Source organism: Trachypithecus francoisi, unplaced genomic scaffold (genome assembly GCF_009764315.1).
Source record: "Trachypithecus francoisi isolate TF-2019V2 unplaced genomic scaffold, Tfra_2.0 Contig01440, whole genome shotgun sequence".
Lineage (NCBI taxonomy): Eukaryota > Metazoa > Chordata > Mammalia > Primates > Cercopithecidae > Trachypithecus > Trachypithecus francoisi.
The window spans coordinates 18,168,613-18,189,958 of NW_022681431.1; the positions used below are offsets into that span (position 1 = coordinate 18,168,613).

Here is a 21,346-nt window from a genome sequence, read left to right on the forward strand (position 1 = left end):
AGTGGAACTATATATACTTTTTTCTTGAACATCATTTTTATTGGCTGTGTAGTAGTTCATTGTATGATACAGATGAACTTTAATTTATATTAAGTAACCTTTTGTTGATAATTCCCGGATTTCAAGTAACCTCTGTTGGTAAATTGACGTTTATGAAGCCCTTTTCTCTATAACAATATCATAAATAATAGTTTATTTTCTAGGTTAACTCCTCAAATTCTAATTCGTATTTATCACATGGTAAGATGCACCACTAGATAAATGGCACCATGACACCTAGAACGTAGGTTCTGCTTACCATATCATTTTTGTGGAAATCTCTGTAATCCATTAGCACCTGGCACAGTGTCACAGAGAAAACAGGCACTCCCCAAAATCTGAATGAATGGGAGATGATATGCTCGCTCTGCCCAGGTTGTCCTGACCAGAACAACCAAGTAGAACACATGGTGTTCACTTTCTGTACTACGGGAGGAGAGTTGCAGGTGACAGGGAGGGCACATTGGATTAGCAGGATTTCCTCGCTGTTTGTATCTTTGACACTTGTCAGCAATTCTGCCTTGGCCAACTTCATAAAGACCCCCAGGAACTTGTTTATCTGGTGACAAAGTTGGGGGTATTGAAAGTGAGGATGCAAAAGATAACAGAAAATGTGAACAACAAACTTCACCTAATTGATACTTACAGATCATTCCACCCAGCCCCAGCAGAATACACATTTGTTTTAAGTGCACACAGAACATTTACCATGTTGTGAACCATAAAACAAGAAATTGATGGGCATAAAAAAAAAACATGTACCTTTCATATATAGGCATTCCACTTCTAGGTGTTTATCCAAAAAGAAAGTAAGTATACATCCATACAAAGATTTGTACATGAATGTTCAAAGCCATTTTATTTGTAAAAGCCAAAGCTAGAATAACCTAAATGTCTGTCAGCATGTGATTAGATAAACAAATTGTGGTGTATCCACATTCCAGAATACTTCTCAGTAATAAAAAGGAATAGACTGTTGATACATTCAACAACATAGATGAATCTCAAAGTAAATTTCACTTCATGCTAAGGGAAAGAAGCCAGATGAAAAGAGTACATACTCTGTGGTTCCCTCTGTGTAAGTGTTTGAAGCATATATATAAAGAGACCAGAGCAGTGATTGTCTAGGGATGGAGAATGGTGGGACAGAGTAAGAGAAAGGATTAAAGGGGCATGAATAAACTTCTGGTGGTGATAGATTGTCTTGGTTGTGATGTTTCTTAGGTTATACATATGTCAAAACATACACTTTCAACGTACACTTTCAAGATGTGTAGTTTATTTTATATCAATCATAACCTCAATAAAGCTGTTTATAAATCATAAAATAAGGCATTCAGAATTCTGGGGCTATTTACATCATTATAGTGTTTATCAAACACACATGCAAATGGCATGACATTTTACTGGGTACTGTGCTGGGTCAATAAACAGGCCTTGCTTGGTGATTCGCACTTCTGTAAAACAATAAGCAATGAAAAGTGTTGGGAATCTCACAAAAAGCCTAAAGCTAGGCGAGGTGGCTTATATCTGTGATCCCAGCACTGTGGGAGGCCAAGATGGGCGGATCTCTTGAGCTCAGGAGTTTGAGATCAGCCTGGGCAACATGGTGAAACCCCATCTTTCCAGAAAATTAGCCAGACATGGTAGCACACTGTCTGTCTGTCTGTCTGTCTAATATTCTCCCTGTCTTTCACTGAGGAAAAATCTTCCATGTATATACATGGTTAACAATTGAACAGTTGAGCATCAAATTTTCAGTCATGTTGCATCCTTGTGAGTAGAGAAAAAGAAATAGAAAATATGATGATAATTCAGTAGCTACTCCTTGCCTATTGAATCAAGATCAGATTCCTGAGCAAGTGGCTTTTGATGTTTTGTGTGGTTTGACCCCAAGCTTCTTGTTTAGTTTTGGCTTGCCCTTTCCCGAGAATGTATTTTTTCTTCCTCTACTTCAATGCCTTGGTGAATGCTTTTCTCTGCCTGTGATTCTTAGGCATCCCACCTCATCTTTTGGCTCTATTTGCTAAATGCCCATCCTTTAGATTCTTATTCAGATGCTTTCTCTGGTGTTTCCCCTGTGTTGTGTATTTTCGTAGACACTAAGCACATAGTGTACACTCTACACTTTGCACTATATGTATTTACATATGTGTCTTGAATGACTTTTATTAGTGGCACCATGGCCAGGTACCTTGGTCATGGTAGGCCTATGTGTTGATGTGTTGATTGTGCCTTAAACACAATGGGTGGAAGACAGTATAGCGATTCCTCAAAGATGTAGAAGCAGAAGTACCATTTGACCTAGCAATCCCATTACTGGATATATACCCAAAGGAATATATGTCATTCTATTAGGAAGATACATGCACATGTATGTTCATTGCAGCACTATTCACAATAGCAAAATCATGGAATCAATCCAAATACCCATCAATGATAGACTGGATAAAGAAAATGTACATATACACCATGGAATACTATGCAGCCACAAAAGGGAACGAGGTCATGTCCTTTGCAGGGACATGGGTGGAGCTGTAAGTCATTATCCTCAGCAAACTAACACAGGAACAGAAAACCAAACACCACATATTCTCACAAGTGGGAGCTGAAGGATGAGGGCATAGGGACACATGATGGGGAACAGCACACATTGGGCCTGTCAGGGGCTTGAGGGGAGGAAGAGCATCAGGAAGAATAGCTAATGGTTACTGGGCTTAATACCTAGGTGATAGGTTGATCTGTGCAGCAAACCACCATGGTATGTGTTTACCTTTGTAACCTGCACATCCTGCACATGTACCCCAGTACTTAAAAGTTTAAAAAAAAAAAAAAAAACAAAAACGCAATGGGAACAGTAGTCAGTGATGTTGGCCCTGCTGTTTTGGAACCGAACAGATGCAGAATTAATACGTTTTGGTTACTATTTAGGTGCATTGGGCTTAACTGTACTTTTACATTTATTAAAGTTATTGTAATTAATGCCTGTGAGGAAAGCAGCAACAAAACAAGCAGGAGGAAACAAATTGTTTTTGAAGCACATTATATTGACCATATATTTAGGGCGGAGGAGTGGCAGAGTTACTGTGCTCATGTCATTTTTTTCTTAAGCTAATATTTAAATTATATGGAACCTTCCCCCATCCTTCACATTTTTATAACTGTGCAATGGCTAGTTGGGAAAAGTTAGCTTGTAAGTTTAAATCAACTAGATGTAATTCACTCAGAATAATTCACATAGAAATATTCAAGTGTTGGCTTAGGGAATGTACCTTAAGATTACACAAAAGCTGCGTCTCCCCTAAAATTTAAAAAGGAAAAAAAAAGAGTTGGCTTAGTGGCATCTTAACAGTGAAGTATTCATTGTATCATGGAAAGAGCATGAATTTAGTATGAGTTGTGGAACATTTGGAATAACATGTTTTTGAGATTTCAGGTGAGAGTTAATAACTTTGGAGTGTCTACATCCTTGATCACTTCCTAAATTTATTTTTCCAGGTCCGGACCCTATTTGTTAGTGGCCTTCCTCTGGATATCAAACCTCGGGAGCTCTATCTGCTTTTCAGACCATTTAAGGTACCTTTTTTATCTTTCAGAAATTATAAAATGAGACAAAAGTCTGTATGCTTCCTGAGGGCTTTTTGGAGCAAGAAATGAAATATTTGAGAAAGCACTTCGTAAAGAGATGTTTTTAAAAGGTTAATGAGGCGGGGCGCGGTGGCTCAAGCCTATAATCCCAGCACTTTGGGAGGCCGAGACGGGCGGATCACGAGGTCAGGAGATCGAGACCATCCTGGCTAACATGGTGAAACCCCATCTCTACTAAAAAAAATACAAAAAACTAGCCGGGCGTGGTGGCGGGTGCCTGTAGTCCCAGCTACTCGGGAGGCTGAGGCAGGAGAATGGTGTAGACCTGGGAGGCGGAGCTTGCAGTGAGCTGAGATCCGGCCACCGCACTCCAGCCTGGGCGACAGAGCGAGACTCCGTCTCAAAAATAAATAAATAAATAAATTTAAAAAATAAAAATAAAAAAATAAAAGGTTAATGAGTAAAGGAGACTGTTCTAATGTACAGTCTCACTTAGGATAGTTGCATAATTACATATTTATATTTCAAATGCAATAATGTTAATGAAGATTTATTCCTAATTTCTTACCTTATTATTTGAAATAGTACTGTTGATACTGTTCTTTGGAAATGTAAATAAGTTTTTATGAACTGGGTTAAGAACCTAACCACGATTCTTTTTTCCATGGCAAAACTTTCAAACAAAGTAAAACAAAATTTTAAAGGATACCTAGTTATGAGTTGAGGATCATATTTCCTGGTGTTTATTGAAATATTTAGTGCAGTTACCTGTCCTTCCTATGGAAATAAGATCACTTGATAGATCCTTAATGTTGCTAGGATTGAAAACTTCATAGTAAATTAGACACCAAGCACTTAGAAACTATGCTGAAATAACCATGCTGCCAAGAAGAAACCTTTTGAAGGCTGGCCTTTGGAGGATAGGAGAAAGCTGGAGCTGATTGAATCGGGGCCCTGGAAGGTGTATGTACCTTCCCTGGAAGGGCCTATGTTCAGGAAGTCTTAAGTTGGTCGATGCAGATGTGTTAGCAGTGCCTGGCAGGGACCGCACTTATGATTCGGTGATGGACTATCTTGATTTCTGGTTAAAGATCATCCTCATTGAAGCAGGTCCCCAGTGATAAAGGCATGACAGGTTGAGGGATAGGATTCAGCTTCTTAGGGAGAGGGAATAGGATATGACAACTAAAAACTCTTGTGTTGACGAGGAGGAAGGAGGGTTGCAGGGGCAGCCAGTTAGACCCAACAAAGATAAAACAGTCTAGCTTATGTGCCAAGAGGGCACCATGTCATAATGGACATAACTCCACCTGACAGCCGTCCCTTTAATGCAACAATAATGATGATGGCCCGGGGAACAGAGGTCAGGCGCCAGGTCAGGTGGGAGGAAGTGGGAAAGGAAGAGAAGGTGGTGTGAAGAGAGTGCCACCTTTTATAGAATTTCCTGAGTTTCTTCTGCCGGGTTGTACTTTTATAAAAGGGACCATTTTTCTATCCTTTTTATAGAATGAAAACTGTTAAAGCAAATTGATCTTCTTAGTATATAAAATACTGTTATGTTTTGGGGTGTATAGAGAGAAAGACATTCACCAGCAAGCCCCTTACATGAATTATTAAAGTATCGTCACAGTCCTTTCAAGTGGATGAGTCTCATTTTTTCAAATGAGGAAAATGAAACTTGGAGCAGTTGAATAAATTGTGCTCAAGTTTACACACACAAAAAATGGCAGAGCCAAGATTCAAACCCAAGCAGTCTGACTCTGTCCTCTGTGTTCTGAACTATTATGTTATACTGCTTTTCTGTTTGTGTCTTGAGAATGCAGTATATCCCTACCAGTGGTGTTTTACTTGAGTGAAATAATCCATTTGTCCTTTGCCTTCGAGACCTTCATGGTGTTTAAACCTCCGGTTTTTTCAGAATAGAGCACCTTGAAGAAAGGAAGAGGCAGAGCTGTGAATCATGACCTCTCTGGCCATAAGAGCTCAAGGCCTTTGAGGTGAAATGTTTATGGTAACTAATTGGCAACATAGTTTTCTGCTGGGAAGATGTAAGGATGAATCAGTCTCAGCATCCTACCCAGAAACCCTGATGATAAAGTCAGCACCCTGGTACATTCCTGACAACCCTCTTTTAATTAAAGTCCCTGGAGGCTGACCCTAGTCTGCAAATCTGTCTCTGCACTGATATGTGTAGTGGTCAATCATGTCAAGTGGTGTGTTTTTCCCCTGTGTCATCCATTAATATGCAAGCCACCAGCTATTGATTATTTTCAGAAATAAACACATTTTGTTATGCTTATCTTGAGGAGCCGGGAGGGTTGAAGAGAGGGAGTGAAAGGAAGGGAGTGTTTCTGTCTTTCTTGAGCATGAGCTGGAATAAGAATCCAAAGGGATTATTTTTGCATGTCCCAATCAGAATAGCAACATGAAAGCTGGTTCCTTCAGTAAGTAAGCAAAAGAACTCAACAAAATTCAACATCATTGCCTGCTTAACCTTTTCTGGCAGTTTTGAAAATGTGGTCAGGGAGTTTTACCAAGTATATTTTTTTGAGACAGAGTCTGGCTCTGTCTCCCAGGCTGGAGTGCAGTGGCACCATCGTCTCACTGCAAGCTCCGCCTCCCAGATTCACGCCATTCTCCTGCCTCAGCCTCCCGAGTAGCTGGGACTACAGACGCCCGCCACCACGCCTGGATAATATTTTTGTATTTTTAGTAGAGACAGAGTTTCACCATGTTAGCCAGGATGGTCTCGATCTCCAGACCTCGTGATCTGCCCGCCTTGGCCTCCCAAAGTGCTGGGATTACAGGCGTGAGCCACCGTGCAAGGCCCCAACTATATTCTTAATGTTTTATTGTTGTTATTTTATAGCAGATACATGACCAAATCAATACATGCTCTGACCTTCCTGTCGTATTAAATTTACCCTCTTTTCTTGCCTAGTTCTGTAAAATCCCTATTCTTATCTAGACCAAGAAAACAAAAAGATTGCTCTTTTTTTTTTTTTGAGACGGAGTCTTGCTCTGCCGCCCAGGCTGGAGTGCAGTGACCGGGTCTCAGCTCACTGCAAGCTCCGCCTCCCGGGTTTACGCCATTCTCCTGCCTCAGCCTCCCAAGCAGCTGGGACTACAGGCGCCCGCCACGTCGCCCGGCTAGTTTTTTTTGTATTTTTTAGTAGAGACGGAGTTTCACCATGTTAGCCAGGATGGTCTCGATCTCCTGACCTCGTGATCCGCCCGTCTCGGCCTCCCAAAGTGCTGGGATTACAGGCTTGAGCCACCGCGCCCGGCCAAAAAGATTGCTCTTAACAGAGACATTCATTTTTCTACCATTGTGTAATTTCATGGAAAAAAAAAAATAGAAGGAAGAGAAACACACACAGATGAATCCATAGATTGATTTTTTTTTAAAGGCCCCAAGAATGCAAACAGGTGTGTGTGTGTGTGTGTGTGTGTGTGTGTGTGCACGTGCACATGCATGTGTGTAATTTGCTTTCCCAGATAACTTAGGAGACATTTGTAAGGGGAGTTAGGTAATTGGCCGGGCGCGGTGGCTCAAGCCTGTAATCCCAGCACTTTGGGAGGCCGAGACGGGCGGATCACGACGTCAGGAGATCAAGACCATCCTGGCTAACACGGTGAAACCCCGTCTCTACAAAAAAAATAAAAAAAAAACTAGCCGGGCGAGTGGTGGGCGCTTGTAGTCCCAGCTACTCGGGAGGCTGAGGCAGGAGAATGGCGTAAACCCGGGAGGCGGAGCTTGCAGTGAGCTGGGATCGCGCCACTGCACTCCAGCCCCGGCGACAGAGCGAGACTCCGTCTCAAAAAAAAAAAAAAAAAAAAAAAAGGAGTTAGGTAATCAACAAAGAACTTACTTTTATATGAACAAGATGGTATTACTACAGTTACTTTTGGCTAAACTTGGTTTTTCTTTATTTTCAGGGCTATGAGGGTTCTCTTATAAAGCTCACATCTAAACAGGTAAGAATTTCAAACTGGCATATAAAGATCACTTTTTTACTTTCTTCAGTAATGTTACTGGGGCTTGACATTCTTTTTTTTATTCCCATTAGGATTTGAGGGTTTTCTTGTCTTTAAAATAAAGAGTGAGATGTATTAGGAATTAGCACAGGAAAATGCTTCATAATTCTATAATCATCAGCTGGAATTTCAGGGACTGTCCCAGAGGAAGATAAACACAGTGGTATACTGAGATTGATTTGTATGTTCAGTGAAAATAGTGGTTTATTATTTAAATTCACTTTTATTCCCAAGTCTTTCCCATTTCTTTTTGTGAGGTTAAACAAACGTGTACAATCTGTGAATATCAGATAGTGAAGGATCATGCTGTCTGTCAAACCTCTAAACTAAGGCAGAGTCCCAAGTCCAGAATGGAGCAGAGAATGTACAAAATGGAAGTGGTAGTCAGTGATTCTGATAGTTCCTACAAGCTTAGAGATTATAGCTATATACTTTTTTTTTTTTTTTTTTTTAAAGCTAAGCACTTGGCACACACACCTCTCCAATCACTATTCATCTCTCTGGTTCATGAGAAGAATGATCTTGGAGGCAACCTTCTCTACTGCAAAATAGGGAGTCCAAAGCTCTGAACAGCCTAATTAAGAAGATGATTTTTGTTTTTTTTGTTTTTTTGTTTTTGAGACAGAGTCTCGCTCTGTTGCCAGGCTGGAGTGCAGTGGCGTGATCTCGGCTCACTGCAACCTCTACCTCCCAGGTTCAAGCGATTCTCCTGCCTCAGCCTCCCAAGTAGCTGGGATTACAAGTGCACACCACCACACCCAGCTAGTTTTTGTATTTGTAGTAGAGACGGGGGTTTCACCATGTTGGCCAGGATGGTCTTGATCTCTTGACCTCGTGATCTGCCCACCTCAGCCTCCCAGAGTACTGGGATTACAGGCGTGAGCCACCCTGTCCAACGAGCACAGGATTTTTTAAAGCATCCCTTAGGATTTGAGATAGGAATGTTCACTTTGTAATTTTGGTCATGCAGTGAGAGTTCAGGGGTTTTATCATTGTGTCATTGTATTCTTGCACTTACAGTGTACCAAAAGGTGATTCGGTTCTCTTTCCATTTTAAAAGATGAAGAAACTGAGGTACAGTGAATTTGATTTAGGAAAGTAGAGCCTCTCCAACCCAAGTTTTCCTCTATTCCCTTGTTCACTGCTATTCACCTTTCAACCACTTCTAGATTTTTTTATGATTCTCTAAATCCCCAGCTGTGCCCTTGAAGAACTACCCTCACCATCCCTTTGATTCATGTTAGAAATTTGGCTAAGCCACTAAGTCATGATTCTTCGGGACTTGGCTTTCTTATTTCTGCCCATTGCCTGTGGTCATTTCTTTATCTTAGCTCTTCAGTTTGACGTCACCCTTGACCTAGAAAAATAGACATCATCTGATTTTTTTCTTCATATTTCTCTTTTTTTCCTCAGCCTGTAGGTTTTGTCAGTTTTGACAGTCGCTCAGAAGCAGAAGCTGCAAAGAATGCTTTGAATGTAAGTACTAATGATGTAATTGTAGGGGGTTTCCATATGAGGTGGTGGGAAGTAATGAAATCTCTTTGGACGGGAAATCAAGTGGAAAGAATATGACTGCACAATCTAAGAGGGAGGGATTCATCAATTTAATTAGCCCTCTAAAGAGCTTTTTCCAAGAATTGTGATCAGAGGTACAGATTATTAAATAGCGCTCTACTTTCTGATTGCTTTGAATGAAATGCTCAAAATATCTGAGATATGATGATGTGGGTCTTATTTTAATCCAGCCCATCCCATCCCATGGTGGTGTGTAGTGCTGCTTTGTTTTTTCCAGAGGAGATATTTGAGATGTTAGCTTGCTCATCATTATACTCTAAATAACTATGCTCAGAATAGATTGAAATCCTGGCTTTTTTCATGTCATGAGGCTTTCCTTTTAGATATGCAGCATTTAAAAAAAAGAAAAACTGCTCATAGTCTTTATTCTGGTTGATTAAAAATTTACGTATAAGGCTTTCCCAAAAGATGTGTGTTGTAATAGAATAAATTACAGTCATTTGTAATTGAGTAGATACATCTGTATTTGGTTTGTAGGTGTGTTGTTGCTGTGTGTTTTGAGACTTTTACCAGTATTGTTTTGGTGAATATTTTTCCTCCTTAATATGTTGAAAAACTAAACAACTTAAGGGAACTAAGTTAGAGAAGGTGAAAGGAAGTAGAATGTAGTTTCAGATGCTGAGGATGAATCCTCAGGTGAGGAGTCTCAGTGAAGGCTGGCTCCATCATGCTCTAGGCAGTTGGCCTAAGTGGCTGTGAACAAGTGCTGATTGAAGCACTCAGTGTTTAGGGTGCTTCCTAAAAGGCAAGCAGCCACTTGACTTGTTGTAATACAGGTACCATTTTGGAGGCTTCTGGGAACTTGTGTCTGGCCTTTGTGTTGCTGTGGTACCTGCAGGTACCCCTGCCAGCTGCTCCTTTGAGTAGACCATGCAGAGTGCTGTTGGAGAGACATGGTATAGGTGATGACTTAGAGGTCCAAGCAAAAGTCTTCATACTTCATATAATGGTGTCATTGATACACAACCTTGAAAGGTTTTTAGACTTTGGAACAAAAATGTGTACACTCTGAGAAGAAACACCTTAATTGTTGTTGGTTTTTCATATAAAGCATGTAGGAACATCTTAGGATTCCAGGAATTCCAGAGTCCAGAATATTTCTGGATTTGGATAAATGACCTGGTCAGAATAACTGCCTACTCACTCTGTTCCTCTCCTGTAGAACAAAATATAAACCAATTATTTATTGAGCACCAGTAGTATACACCGAAGCACAGTATATAATTAAATGTTTTGATGTAACAGTTGTTTTATGATTTTTGCATTAAATACATAAAACCAGAATTTTCTCAGTATAATGACACTGTAAACTTAAAAATAGAACCACAGTTTCAATTTAGCAGTGTTTTATTTTAACCAGGTGGGCACCTTCTAAATGCAGAAATATTCTGGGTCCTTTAAGTTATGTTAGATGAAGTTTTCACCATGTTCTTTTCATTGTTCTTACAAAGGAAGTAACAAGCAGTTGAAGCTTCCCAGACTTGGCTCTCATTGCTTTACTGTATTTCTCTTATGTGTATAAAGATGTCACTGACTCATTTTCTGAACAATAGGCTTTTATAGTGACCTCTCATCTGACAAGGCAACATTCCCTTAGGGTGGTAGGTTGCGTTTTTGTTTTTTAGAGATAGCCGAAGGGTTTTGTTTGTTAAAGAATAAAGACAGACAGGGTGTTGCTGTGTTGCCCAGGCTGGTCTCCAGCTCCTGGACTTAAGAGATTCTCCCACCTTGGCCTTCCAGAGTGTTGAGATTACAAGCATGAGCCACGACACCAGGCTGAAATTTTTTTTGCTTTTTTTTTTTAATGTTTAAATGATAGTAGTCAAAAAACTGTGTTTCCTCGCCCTACTGAATACAGTGAACATAGTTTCAGTTTTTCTTGGTGCCTAAAGGTTATCGTTACAAATAGCAGGTAATGAACCTACTGTAATATAATGATGGAGCTGTTTAACCCTGTTTGCGCCTGTGCCAGCTGGCCACAGATCACTGTTGTCTGGTCCTGAGGTCTGGTTTTAGGTTATTCTTGCACTAGGCTCTCCATTCTTTTTTTGCGCTGGCAGTACGGCTTTCTCCAGCTGTATCCTCTCCTTTAATCATTAATACTCTTTGATACTTGTGTGTTAATAACTTGGGAAGAACCCCAAATAAAACAGGTCTAATTCTGTCCTATTCTGTGGGCCTAAGAGAAAATCCATATTTACCTGTAGAATAATGATCCCACTGCTGCCCAGAGCTGACTTACATAAGAGTGTAAGGCATTTACTGAGCTCCTGGCTGATCTCTTGACATTTTGAACTTTTCTATGTAAAGTAGTAGAAGTGTTAGAAATCTTCCTGATGTTATAGTTAGGGAAACAGACTTGGAGGGGATGGATGATTCACTCGTCATGTGTAGGTTTAGAGCTCCAACTAGGAGGCAACTAAAAGTAAATTCTTGCATCTAAGTCTTGTCCATTTTATACATCTTTTTGCTTGCTTTGTACATGGGATGTTGCTGCATTTTTCCTTGTGGCAGTTAAAGACTGTTTAATTCACAATGTCCAGGACAAATGTCCACTGTAAAGTTCGGTGTGTGACCATGGAGCAGACCCATTCAAGGTCATGTATTTAATCATGAAGCCCAATAGGTATATTCTTTGTGACCCAACATATTAGGCTCTTTTCAAGGTCATCTTTTCTAATTGACGAGTTAAAAACATACGATGCTTGTAGCCATTAAAAGTTTTCTCCGGCCGGGCGCGGTGGCTCAAGCTTGTAATCCCAGCACTTTGGGAGGCCGAGGCGGGCGGATCACGAGGTCAGGAGATCAAGACCATCCTGGCTAACACGGTGAAACCCCGTCTCTACTAAAACATACAAAAAAAAAAAACTAGCCAGGCGAGGTGGTGGGCGCCTGTAGTCCCAGCTACTCGGGAGGCTGAGGCAGGAGAATGGCGTCAACCCGGGAGGCGGAGCTTGCAGTGAGCCGAGATCCGGCCACTGCACTCCAGCCTGGGCGACAGAGCGAGACTCCGTCTCAAAAAAAAAAAAAAAAAAAAGTTTTCTCCTCTCATGTCATCTGTCCAGGGTTCTCTTAACAACATTTTCTTATTTTCCTTTGGAGAGAGAATTCAATGTTGTAATGTTTTGTTTTATTCCACTATTGAGAAACATACACCTGAATCCAGTAAGTTTCCCTGTGTAGAATAGTTTAGTGTTATGAACCACTTCTCCATGTTTACTTTCTCTTTTTGTTGTTTCTGTCTTGATTGCTGTCTGGTTCAGTTGTTAGTATTAATGATTAGTCTTTTCTCAAAATGACTGATTTTTAAAATCTATTTTCTTCCATTTTTGGACTGGGATTCAGCCATTTTGATAATTGTATGGAAAAACATGCTCAGATTGAATTAAGTTGTAACAGTGAACTTTTTATCAGGGAACTACTCAAACCTTCTAAAGTTAAATACAGCACGTTTTGTTTCTATAGCAAAAAGTCCCACGTTAGGCAAAGAATAACTCACACCCAGACTTCTTTTCAGGTTATCTTTGGTCTCATTAATCCACATCATTAAAAGCCCCATCCATTCTTTAACCTGGCAGCAAAATATCTGACCTATTCTTTGTCTTTAACTCACTTTGTAATTTCTGTACCTGTTTTGAATTTCCAAGCTAAAGGAAGGGGGGCACTGAAAATCTGAAGTATCAAATTATTTTTAGGACTTGTTTATAATTTTGGAAGGTAAATTAGATGCACTACTATAGGGAGTTAGCTAGATGTAGGAGAAATTCTGACTTGTGGAAATTTTTAAAAGTAATACGGAATGTGGAAGGGTAAAGATCCCCAAAAGATGTGGGAGTAAACCATCTGGCTATTCCCAGCAACTGTGAGGACCTCAAATTGTCATTATTGTCTAGTAGGAATCTTATTTTTATAAATAAGAATGATTTGTAGTTAACCTTCAATTCAGGCTTACGCATGATCTCTGCTAATGTAGAGATCTCTGTAATGACCTGTTATGGCATTGTCTTGTCTTACTGGTGTCTGGAAATTGACCATTACTTTAAAAAGTTGTGAACTCTTTAGTATATGTGCCATTCATTTGTTATCCTTCCTTCCCTGATTTTGGATAGTTGTTATTGGGCTAGGTTTTATCTTAGACTGTATTAAGTCACGTGAGAACTAGAAAAGTCTGTGTACATCACTACAAATTGCCTTCCCAACCAAAATTGCTTAGGCTAGTGTAGTAATTAGCTTTACTCTCAAACTGTACTCATTAATCTAAGTGATCTCTAATTATCAGTGAACCTCCAAGTTCAGTGTTGTTTTTCTTCCAGATAGCTCTTGAGATGTAATTTGCATATGATTCACCCATTTTAAAAATACAATGGCTTTTGGTATATTACCTTATTTTTTAAAATTACGGTAAAATACATTTAAAATGTTGTTATTTTAATGACTTTTAAATGTATGCTTTCTTGGCATTATTTACATTCACCATGTTGTGCAATCATTACCACTATTTTCAAACTTTTTCATCAACCCAAGCAGAAACTCTGTAGCCCTTATGCAGTAAATACCTCCCCATTCTCCCTTTTCCCCAGCCCCTGGTAATCTCTAATCTGCTTGCTTTCTCTGTGAATTTGCCTATTCTAAATAATGAAATATTTGTCTTTTTGCTTCTGGCTCTTCTTTCTTAGCATAACATTTTTGAGATTCATCCACGCTGTGGCATTTACCAGAATCGAATTCCTTTTTATAGCTGAATAAAATTGTATTATATGGATATGTGCATTTTGTTTATCCATTCCTTTGTTGATGGATGCTTAGATTGTTTCCACCTTTTGGCTATTGTGAATAAGGCCACAGTGAACATTGGTGTGTAAGTATCTGAATCTGTTAAAATTCCTTTGGGTATACCTAGGAGTAGAATTTCTGGGTCATGTGGTGATCATTATGTTAGCTTTTTGTTTACTTTGGTTTGTCATTGTTTTCCATAGTGGCTGCACCATTTTGCATTCAAAACTTGTTTCCGTTTTTAAAATTATAACCATTCTAGTAGATATGAAGCAATCGTGGATTCTTGCTAAATGCTTTTTGACTGATTTTAATAGCAGATTTGATTTCTGTAGGAATTTCACATGACTTAAAATGTTTCCTTTAGCAGGGACAAGTAACATTTCTGTGACAGTTCTAAGTAATGGAACTGCATTTGTTTTACTTATTAATAACAGAAACGGGAAAAACTCAACCCTTGTATTGCTCTTTTAATAAGACAGAACTTGAAGGAAAAGTATTTTGTCAAGGTCTAAATAGATTTTGGAATAAAGAGTTGAAAAGCAGTTTTGTTTAAAAGAGGTAAAATAGCTGCCACTCAGACTTCCATTGCAAAGAAACCTTAATAATAAATGGAAAAACTGGGCCGGGCGCGGTGGCTCAAACCTGTAATCCCAGCACTTTGGGAGGCCGAGGTGGGTGGATCACGAGGTCGGGAGATCGAGACCATCCTGGCTAACACGGTGAAACCCTGTCTCTACTAAAAAATACAAAAAACTAGCCGGGCGAGGTGGCGGGCACCTGTAGTCCCAGCTACTTGGGAGGCTGAGGCAGGAGAATGGCATGAACCCAGGAGGCGGAGCTTGCAGTGAGCTGAGATCCGGCCACTGCACTCCAGCCTGGGTGACAGAGCGAGACTCCGTCTCAAAAAATAATAATAATAATAATAATAATAAATGGAAAAACTGTATCTAAAGTAAAAATATATGAAATATTAAATTATCTCTTGACTATTGAAAAAATTTGATTGAATAGTATTTGCAGTTAAGAGAGAATTTTAGAAAACTTTAATAATTTGTAAGAAAATGTGCTGAGAAAAGACTTGATAGTGTCAGATGTTGAAAAAACAGCTGATATGATCAGGAAAACTTAGCCCTTTTTTCATTTCCATAAATTCCTGGCATTCAAATAAGCACTACAGTTATTTATAAATATCACAGTGATTACAGTCTCATACATAACTTGTTATATTAAGTAGTTTGAGCTTTCCAGCTACCAAGGTTCTTTATAATTAGATATAATTAATTCATTAGTTCTATACCAAGTTTCTCATTGGTGAGATGGAGGTATTATTTACTTCGAAATGGTAAAGGGAAAACAAGCAAAAGCATTTGCAAATGCTCTGTAAGTAAACCTATACCATGAATATATTTTCTTGGCCAGAAGTACTGGGACAGACCGTTAAATATGGAGGGGTTACCAGGGCAGTCAAGACCTGCACTGGCTACACAGAAACATTTCGACTTGGTTAGGCAGTCTCTGTTTCCTGTGTTACAGGTTTTCCTGACAGCCTGTGCAAGTTAGGACTTTTGATCTTAATATTTGTACAGCTTGTGAGTTAGGTGAATTATTTCCACCAAACAAAACTTTTTACAAATATAAGCGTCCAGATGGCCTAGCTCAACTCCGCTGGCCCCCACTAGACACCATATCAATATGTTTCTTATCAGTTTTGAAATTTTCTCCTTAAGTTTCATTTAGCATATTGCCGAAAGTGGGTTAAAGAGGACCAGTTAGTAAGATCCCAGCTGGGACTTTTAGATGGGAAATATGCAGGATTGCCAGATGAGATCATGGGCCTGATCTAGTGTTTATCTGTTAAATCTGTTTATAACTGCTTAACTCTTGACTTGCAGACTTTTAAGGCAGCCATTTGACGTCACAGGGTTGGGAACTAGGCTTGTGCCAGTATAAAGCTGCTGTGATGTGGGGCCATTGGGCCCTTTTGTTGTTTTTCTCAGCTATGTGCATGCACTTTGGAGCTTGACAAACAGCCGTATCCAGTGAACTCCCTGCAAAGAAATTTGAAATTGACTCACCATGAAAGGCATACCACCAAAAGTGACTCCTAACCCATGTACAATTCAGTAAAAAAGCACTAGTTAACAAGTGCCCACTAAGTGATTATTTAGTTCTAGAATCTGTTCGGATTTTCTTTGTTCTGGCTCTGTTCTCTTCATGGTGGCCCTGCAATTTTTGGATGTTATAAAACCTCCCTACGATTATAATAGCACGTAAGTTAAAAGTTCTGAAAAAACAAATGAAGATGCATTTATTTAAGTAGTCTTCAGTTTTTTGCTGAAGAAGAGTGAGTTGATTATTTGAATTTATGAAGCATTTACTTAGGAAACTAGAAAATAAAACACTAGTGAAAGAACCTCGCCAGGCACAGTGACTCATGACTATAATCCCAGTACTTTGGGAGGCCGAGGTGGGCGGATCACCTGAGGTCAGGCATTCAAGACCAGCCTGGTCCAACATGGTGAAACCCTGTCTCTACTGAAAATACAAAATTTAGCCGGGCATGGTGGTATCCTGTAATTCTAGCTACTCCAGAGGCTGAGGCATGAGAATCACTTGAATCTGGGAGGCGGAGGTTGCAGTGAGCCAAGATCGCGCCACTGCATTCCAGCCTGGGTGACAGAGCGAGACTCCATCTCAAAAAAAAAAATTAATTTAAGTAATTAATTAAATAAACAGGATTCACCCCAGGTCTGTATCCCATGCTCCTACTCTTTACTAGGCTGGCCAACGTGGCAAAACCCCGACTTTACTAAAAATATAAAAAGAAAAAACCAAAAAATTAGCTCGGCACGGTGGTGGGTGCCTGTTATCCCAGCTACTTGGGAGGCTGAGGGGAGAATGGCTTGAACCCAGGAGATGGAGCTTGCAGTGAGCTGAAATTGTGCCATTGCACTCCAGCCTGAGCGATGGAGCGAGACTCTGTCTCAAAAAAAAGGAAGTTTAAAGAAAGAAAAGTAATCAGAAATGTTAGTAGCATCCTTTCCCTGGGGAAATAGGGAGGAAGAACCACACATTCTCACACATAAACCAGTGTATATTCCAGTGACAAGTATATGTGGAAATCTCAACTTCACCCAGCTCTTCTCTAGGTAGAACACTTCATCAGATAATTATATTACTGTGTGAAATAGCTCTCAGAATTTTCCTTAAGGCCTTTTTTGAGGATCTATTTGTTTAAACTTACATCATTTTAAAACTCATGCCATTTTAAAATGATACCCCATTTGACCTCACCCTTTCTCCATGGTTTTTCAGACATTTCAGAAAGTGTTGTGGATCTAATTTGCCTCTATTGTAAATGTAAATAGAAAATATAGTTAGTGTTTTTGGAACATGAAGTGCAGAGTGAGTCTTTTGCTAGATCTTGTTTTGGCTGCTAAGATGCCAAGCCAGTTTTAGAACCAAGAAGTCTTAATGTCTTGACTGTCTTGACATTACTGATGGTTCTGCAGGGCAGCACATTTTGGCAGCTTAAATCACTGTCGTCTTTGTTCTCTTTTACTTTTAGTGAATGATCACATCATCACAATGACTAGGGTCTTCACAGTTCCCTTTCACACACTGGCTTAATGCTCCTGATAATCCATAAGGATTTGAACTTTTGCTGCACAAAGCTAGAACCCTTGGTCTTACTCTGTAACTGGAATGCATTAAAACATTTTAAAACCTTGGGGAGCCAGGTAGGACTTAACCATCTCAAAGATCGAATAAGGTGTTTTGGGCCGGGCGCGGTGGCTCAAGCCTGTAATCCCAGCACTTTGGGAGGCCGAGACGGGCGGATCACAAGGTCAGGAGATCGAGACCATCCTGGCTAACACAGTGAAACCCCGTCTCTACTAAAAAATGCAAAAAAACTAGCCGGGCGAGGTGGCGGGCGCCTATAGTCCCAGCTAGGCTGAGGCAGGAGAATGGCGTAAACCCGGGAGACGGAGCTTGCAGTGAGCCGAGATCTGGCCACTGCCCTCCAGCCTGGGCGACAGAGCGAGACTCCGTCTCAAAAAAAAAAAAAAAAAAAAAGGTGTTTTGATAGATACTGGCTAATTATTGTACTATTTCAAGTGTATACAATATGAGGTATTTTCTTTCTTTATAATTAAATGCAGCCTTTTTTTTTTTTTTGCTGTTTATAGACATTTAATAATTACATGGATGCGTTACAAAATTTTAATGAGAAAATTACAAATAGTCAAAATTTTTTATATGTAAAATAAGTGAGGGAGAAGAAATAGAGTAAATGTTTATAGAATGAAAAATTATATAATACATAATAAATATGAAACTAGGAGGAATAAATAAAACCAAATTTTAGTGAACATGATTAGACTAATCTAGAATCTAAAAGATAATAAAATCCGTTAACAAAACTAATATTTATAGAAAAATACACCATGAAGTATATTTTCAAGACTAAAATTTATCTTCTAAAAATCTAGTGTTAAGTTTCAGTAGATAACATTTTGGAAAACTAAGTGATGCTTTGAAGTAACCTGGTCATTGCATAAAAGGATATGATTTTTTTTTTCCTGGCCATTGTGTAGCAAGTTAATTTTTAGGATTATTGTTTTTAATCAGAAGTTCAAAATAATTTCCCCAGAAAAGCAGTGGGGTAGAAAATTTCTGCTATAAACTTATGACCAACAGTTCTCTTACATTTTGAATTTTTAAATCTATTTTCTCCTTTATTTGCCTTACACAAGACATCAGTCATATGTAAATGAATGAATAAATACACAGCTTACTTAAAGAGTTAAATTTGTAAACATAGGACATGAAAATAAGTTTAGATGGAAAAGGAATTCACATCACATTACTTTATAACAAAGGAACAAAAATGTAAAGTATAAAAGCATTGTTTCTATGTGCACTTTCAAAAAATAAAGATAAATCCATCCAAAGTAATTTCTGTATAATGTCTCACAGAATTTAGGTATTCACTTAGAAGTCAGATGTAATGATGTCCAAATAAAAGAACATTGAATATAAGGCAGAAACGGTTATTTAAGATTACAGGTCATAGATACACCTCTGTGGAAAAGGCAAACAACTAGGTGTGAAACAGAATCTGACTCTTCACACATCTTAGAATGCTCTATAAATGAGTGACAAAATGAATGGAGGAAAGGCTTTTAGGCTTAGGGATGACCCTAGGTAACTCTAGCAGGAAGATGTTGATTTTAACAAAATTTCACCCTGTCCCCTTGATTTATCTGTAGAGGTGTTTACCAAATTCTGAAAACACACTTGAATCTGTTCTTAAAAATTTTAATACACTGACATTGAAAACATAGTGTGTATTTGATGGTAGGGTGATTTTATGTATTTCTGCATAACATCAAGTGTTAGTTTGTACTGTAAAAAGGCACTAAATTTGTTAATTGAGGCTAAGAAGAGAACAATGGAAGTATGTCTTCTTGATAACCAGTTATGAGGGTGTCTGAATCCAGCTGGCTTGATTTCTATCCAGGCCCTGTCACTTTACTGATTTGGGGGCTCTTCTTCAAGCCTTGATTTTCTTTCCTATGCTGTTGATCGTGGCCACCTCAAAGGGTAAGAGGATCAAATTAAATGAGATGGTGGGTGTTTTCGGTGGTTTTTGATTTTTTGTTGTTAAGACAGGGTCTTGTCCTGTTGCCCAGGCTGGAGTGCAGTGGTACGATCATGACTCACTACAGCCTCGACCTCCCAGCCTTAGGTGCCCCTCCCACCTCAGCCTCCCGAATAGCTAGGACCACAGACACATGCCACCAGGCCTGGCTAATTTTTTTATGTTTTGGAGAAGTGGTGTCTCTCTGTGTTGCCCAGGCTGATCTCAAACTCCTGGCCTCAAGTGATCTCTCAGCTCAGCTTCGCAAAGTGTTGGGATTACAGCTGTGAGCCATTGCGTCTGACCAAGATGGGTATTTTTAAAGCCATTGGCATTCAATAATGGTAAAAATACTGATAATTAATGATAATGACAACCTTCACAAAGGACTGTTTTTTATTCCTAAAGTTTCTTTTTCTCCTTTCCTTTTCTTTTTTCTTTTCGCTTTTCTCTTTTCTATTCTCTCTTCTCTCTTCTCTCTTCTCTATTCTCCTCTCTCCTCTCTCCTCTCTTCTCTTTTTTCTGAGACGGAGCTTCGCTCTGTCGCCCAGACTGGAGTGCAGTGGTGTGATCTCAGTTCACTGCAACCTCTGCCTCCCGGGTTCAGGCTATTCTTCTGCCTCAGCCTCATGAGTAGCTGGGACTACAGGCGCGCTCTGCCACACCTGGCTAATTTTTGAGTTTTTAGTAAAGATGGGGTCTCACCATGTTGGTCAGGCTGGTCTTGAACTCCTGACCTCGTGATCTGCCTGCCTCGGCCTCCTACAGTGCTGAGATTACAGGCGTGAGTCACCATGCCCGGCTAAAGTCTCTTTTTCCGTATACTGGTTTTTAAAATAATTTTGGTGGAACCCCAAATTCCAGTGGATTCAGAGTATTTCTAAACATTGACTTATAGTTAATGGCAAAATTATTCATCCTTCCTTTCTTGGAGCTCATCAGGGAAACACAGTTGCAATGTTATTTAATATTCTCAAGCCTATGAAATATTGTAAGCCAAACAAACACATCCTCATCTCTGTTTTATTCTATCTTAATTGTGCACATCTTTCTCCATTTCAAATTCTAACTGAATCTGTGTTTCAAAGACCCAACATCCATTGATTATGATGTTTCTTTAGCAGCCAGTGAGATTCCTGACTTAGAGGGTTTTTTTTTTTTTTTTTGAGACGGAGCCTTACTCTGTTACCCAGGCTGGAGTGCAGTGGTGCAATCTTGGCTCACTGCAACCTCCGCCTCCAGGGTTCAAGCGATTCTCCTGCCTCAGCCTCATGAGTAGCTGTGATTACAGGCGCGCGCCACCACGCAGTGCTAATTTTTGTATTTTTAGTAGCGACAGCGTTTCACCATGTTGGTCAGCTGGTCTCAAACTCCTGACCTCGTGATGCGGCCACCTCGGCCTCCCAACTGACTTAGAGTTTATTGTATAGATAAGCCTTTTTGCAGAAAGGGAGAAATTCAGCCTTAGTTTGGTTAGATCACTAGTAATCTAATTGCAAGGATTCATTAGAGGAAGAACACTGATTTCAGTTGTTTAGAGGCGAGATAGGTTTTGCCTCACTTTGTTTTGGCTCCCTGTGCAGCACAGGAAGTACTTTGCAGTGAACTTCCTAAGTTTGGACTTGACTGTTTACATTCTTTTCAATTAACTTGTCCCTTCAGCCCCAAGTTCTTGGTTGGAAGGAG

At 39.6% G+C, this 21,346-nt stretch overlaps 1 protein-coding gene across 12 annotated transcripts in view; it reads left to right on the forward strand.

Moving 5' to 3' along the window:
• Window positions 1–21,346, forward strand: part of RBPMS (RNA binding protein, mRNA processing factor) — a 193,984-nt gene that overhangs the window by 88,076 nt on the left and 84,562 nt on the right. For all 12 annotated transcript variants that reach the window (XM_033230065.1, XM_033230033.1, XM_033230052.1 and 9 more), the window contains 3 exons: window positions 3,538–3,615; window positions 7,567–7,605; window positions 9,079–9,141. Coding sequence is in view for 11 of the 12 variants with exons in the window: in XM_033230033.1 (XP_033085924.1) it covers window positions 3,538–3,615; window positions 7,567–7,605; window positions 9,079–9,141 (180 nt within the window). In the remaining variant the exon portion in view is untranslated. The remainder of the gene's footprint in view (window positions 1–3,537; window positions 3,616–7,566; window positions 7,606–9,078; window positions 9,142–21,346) is intronic.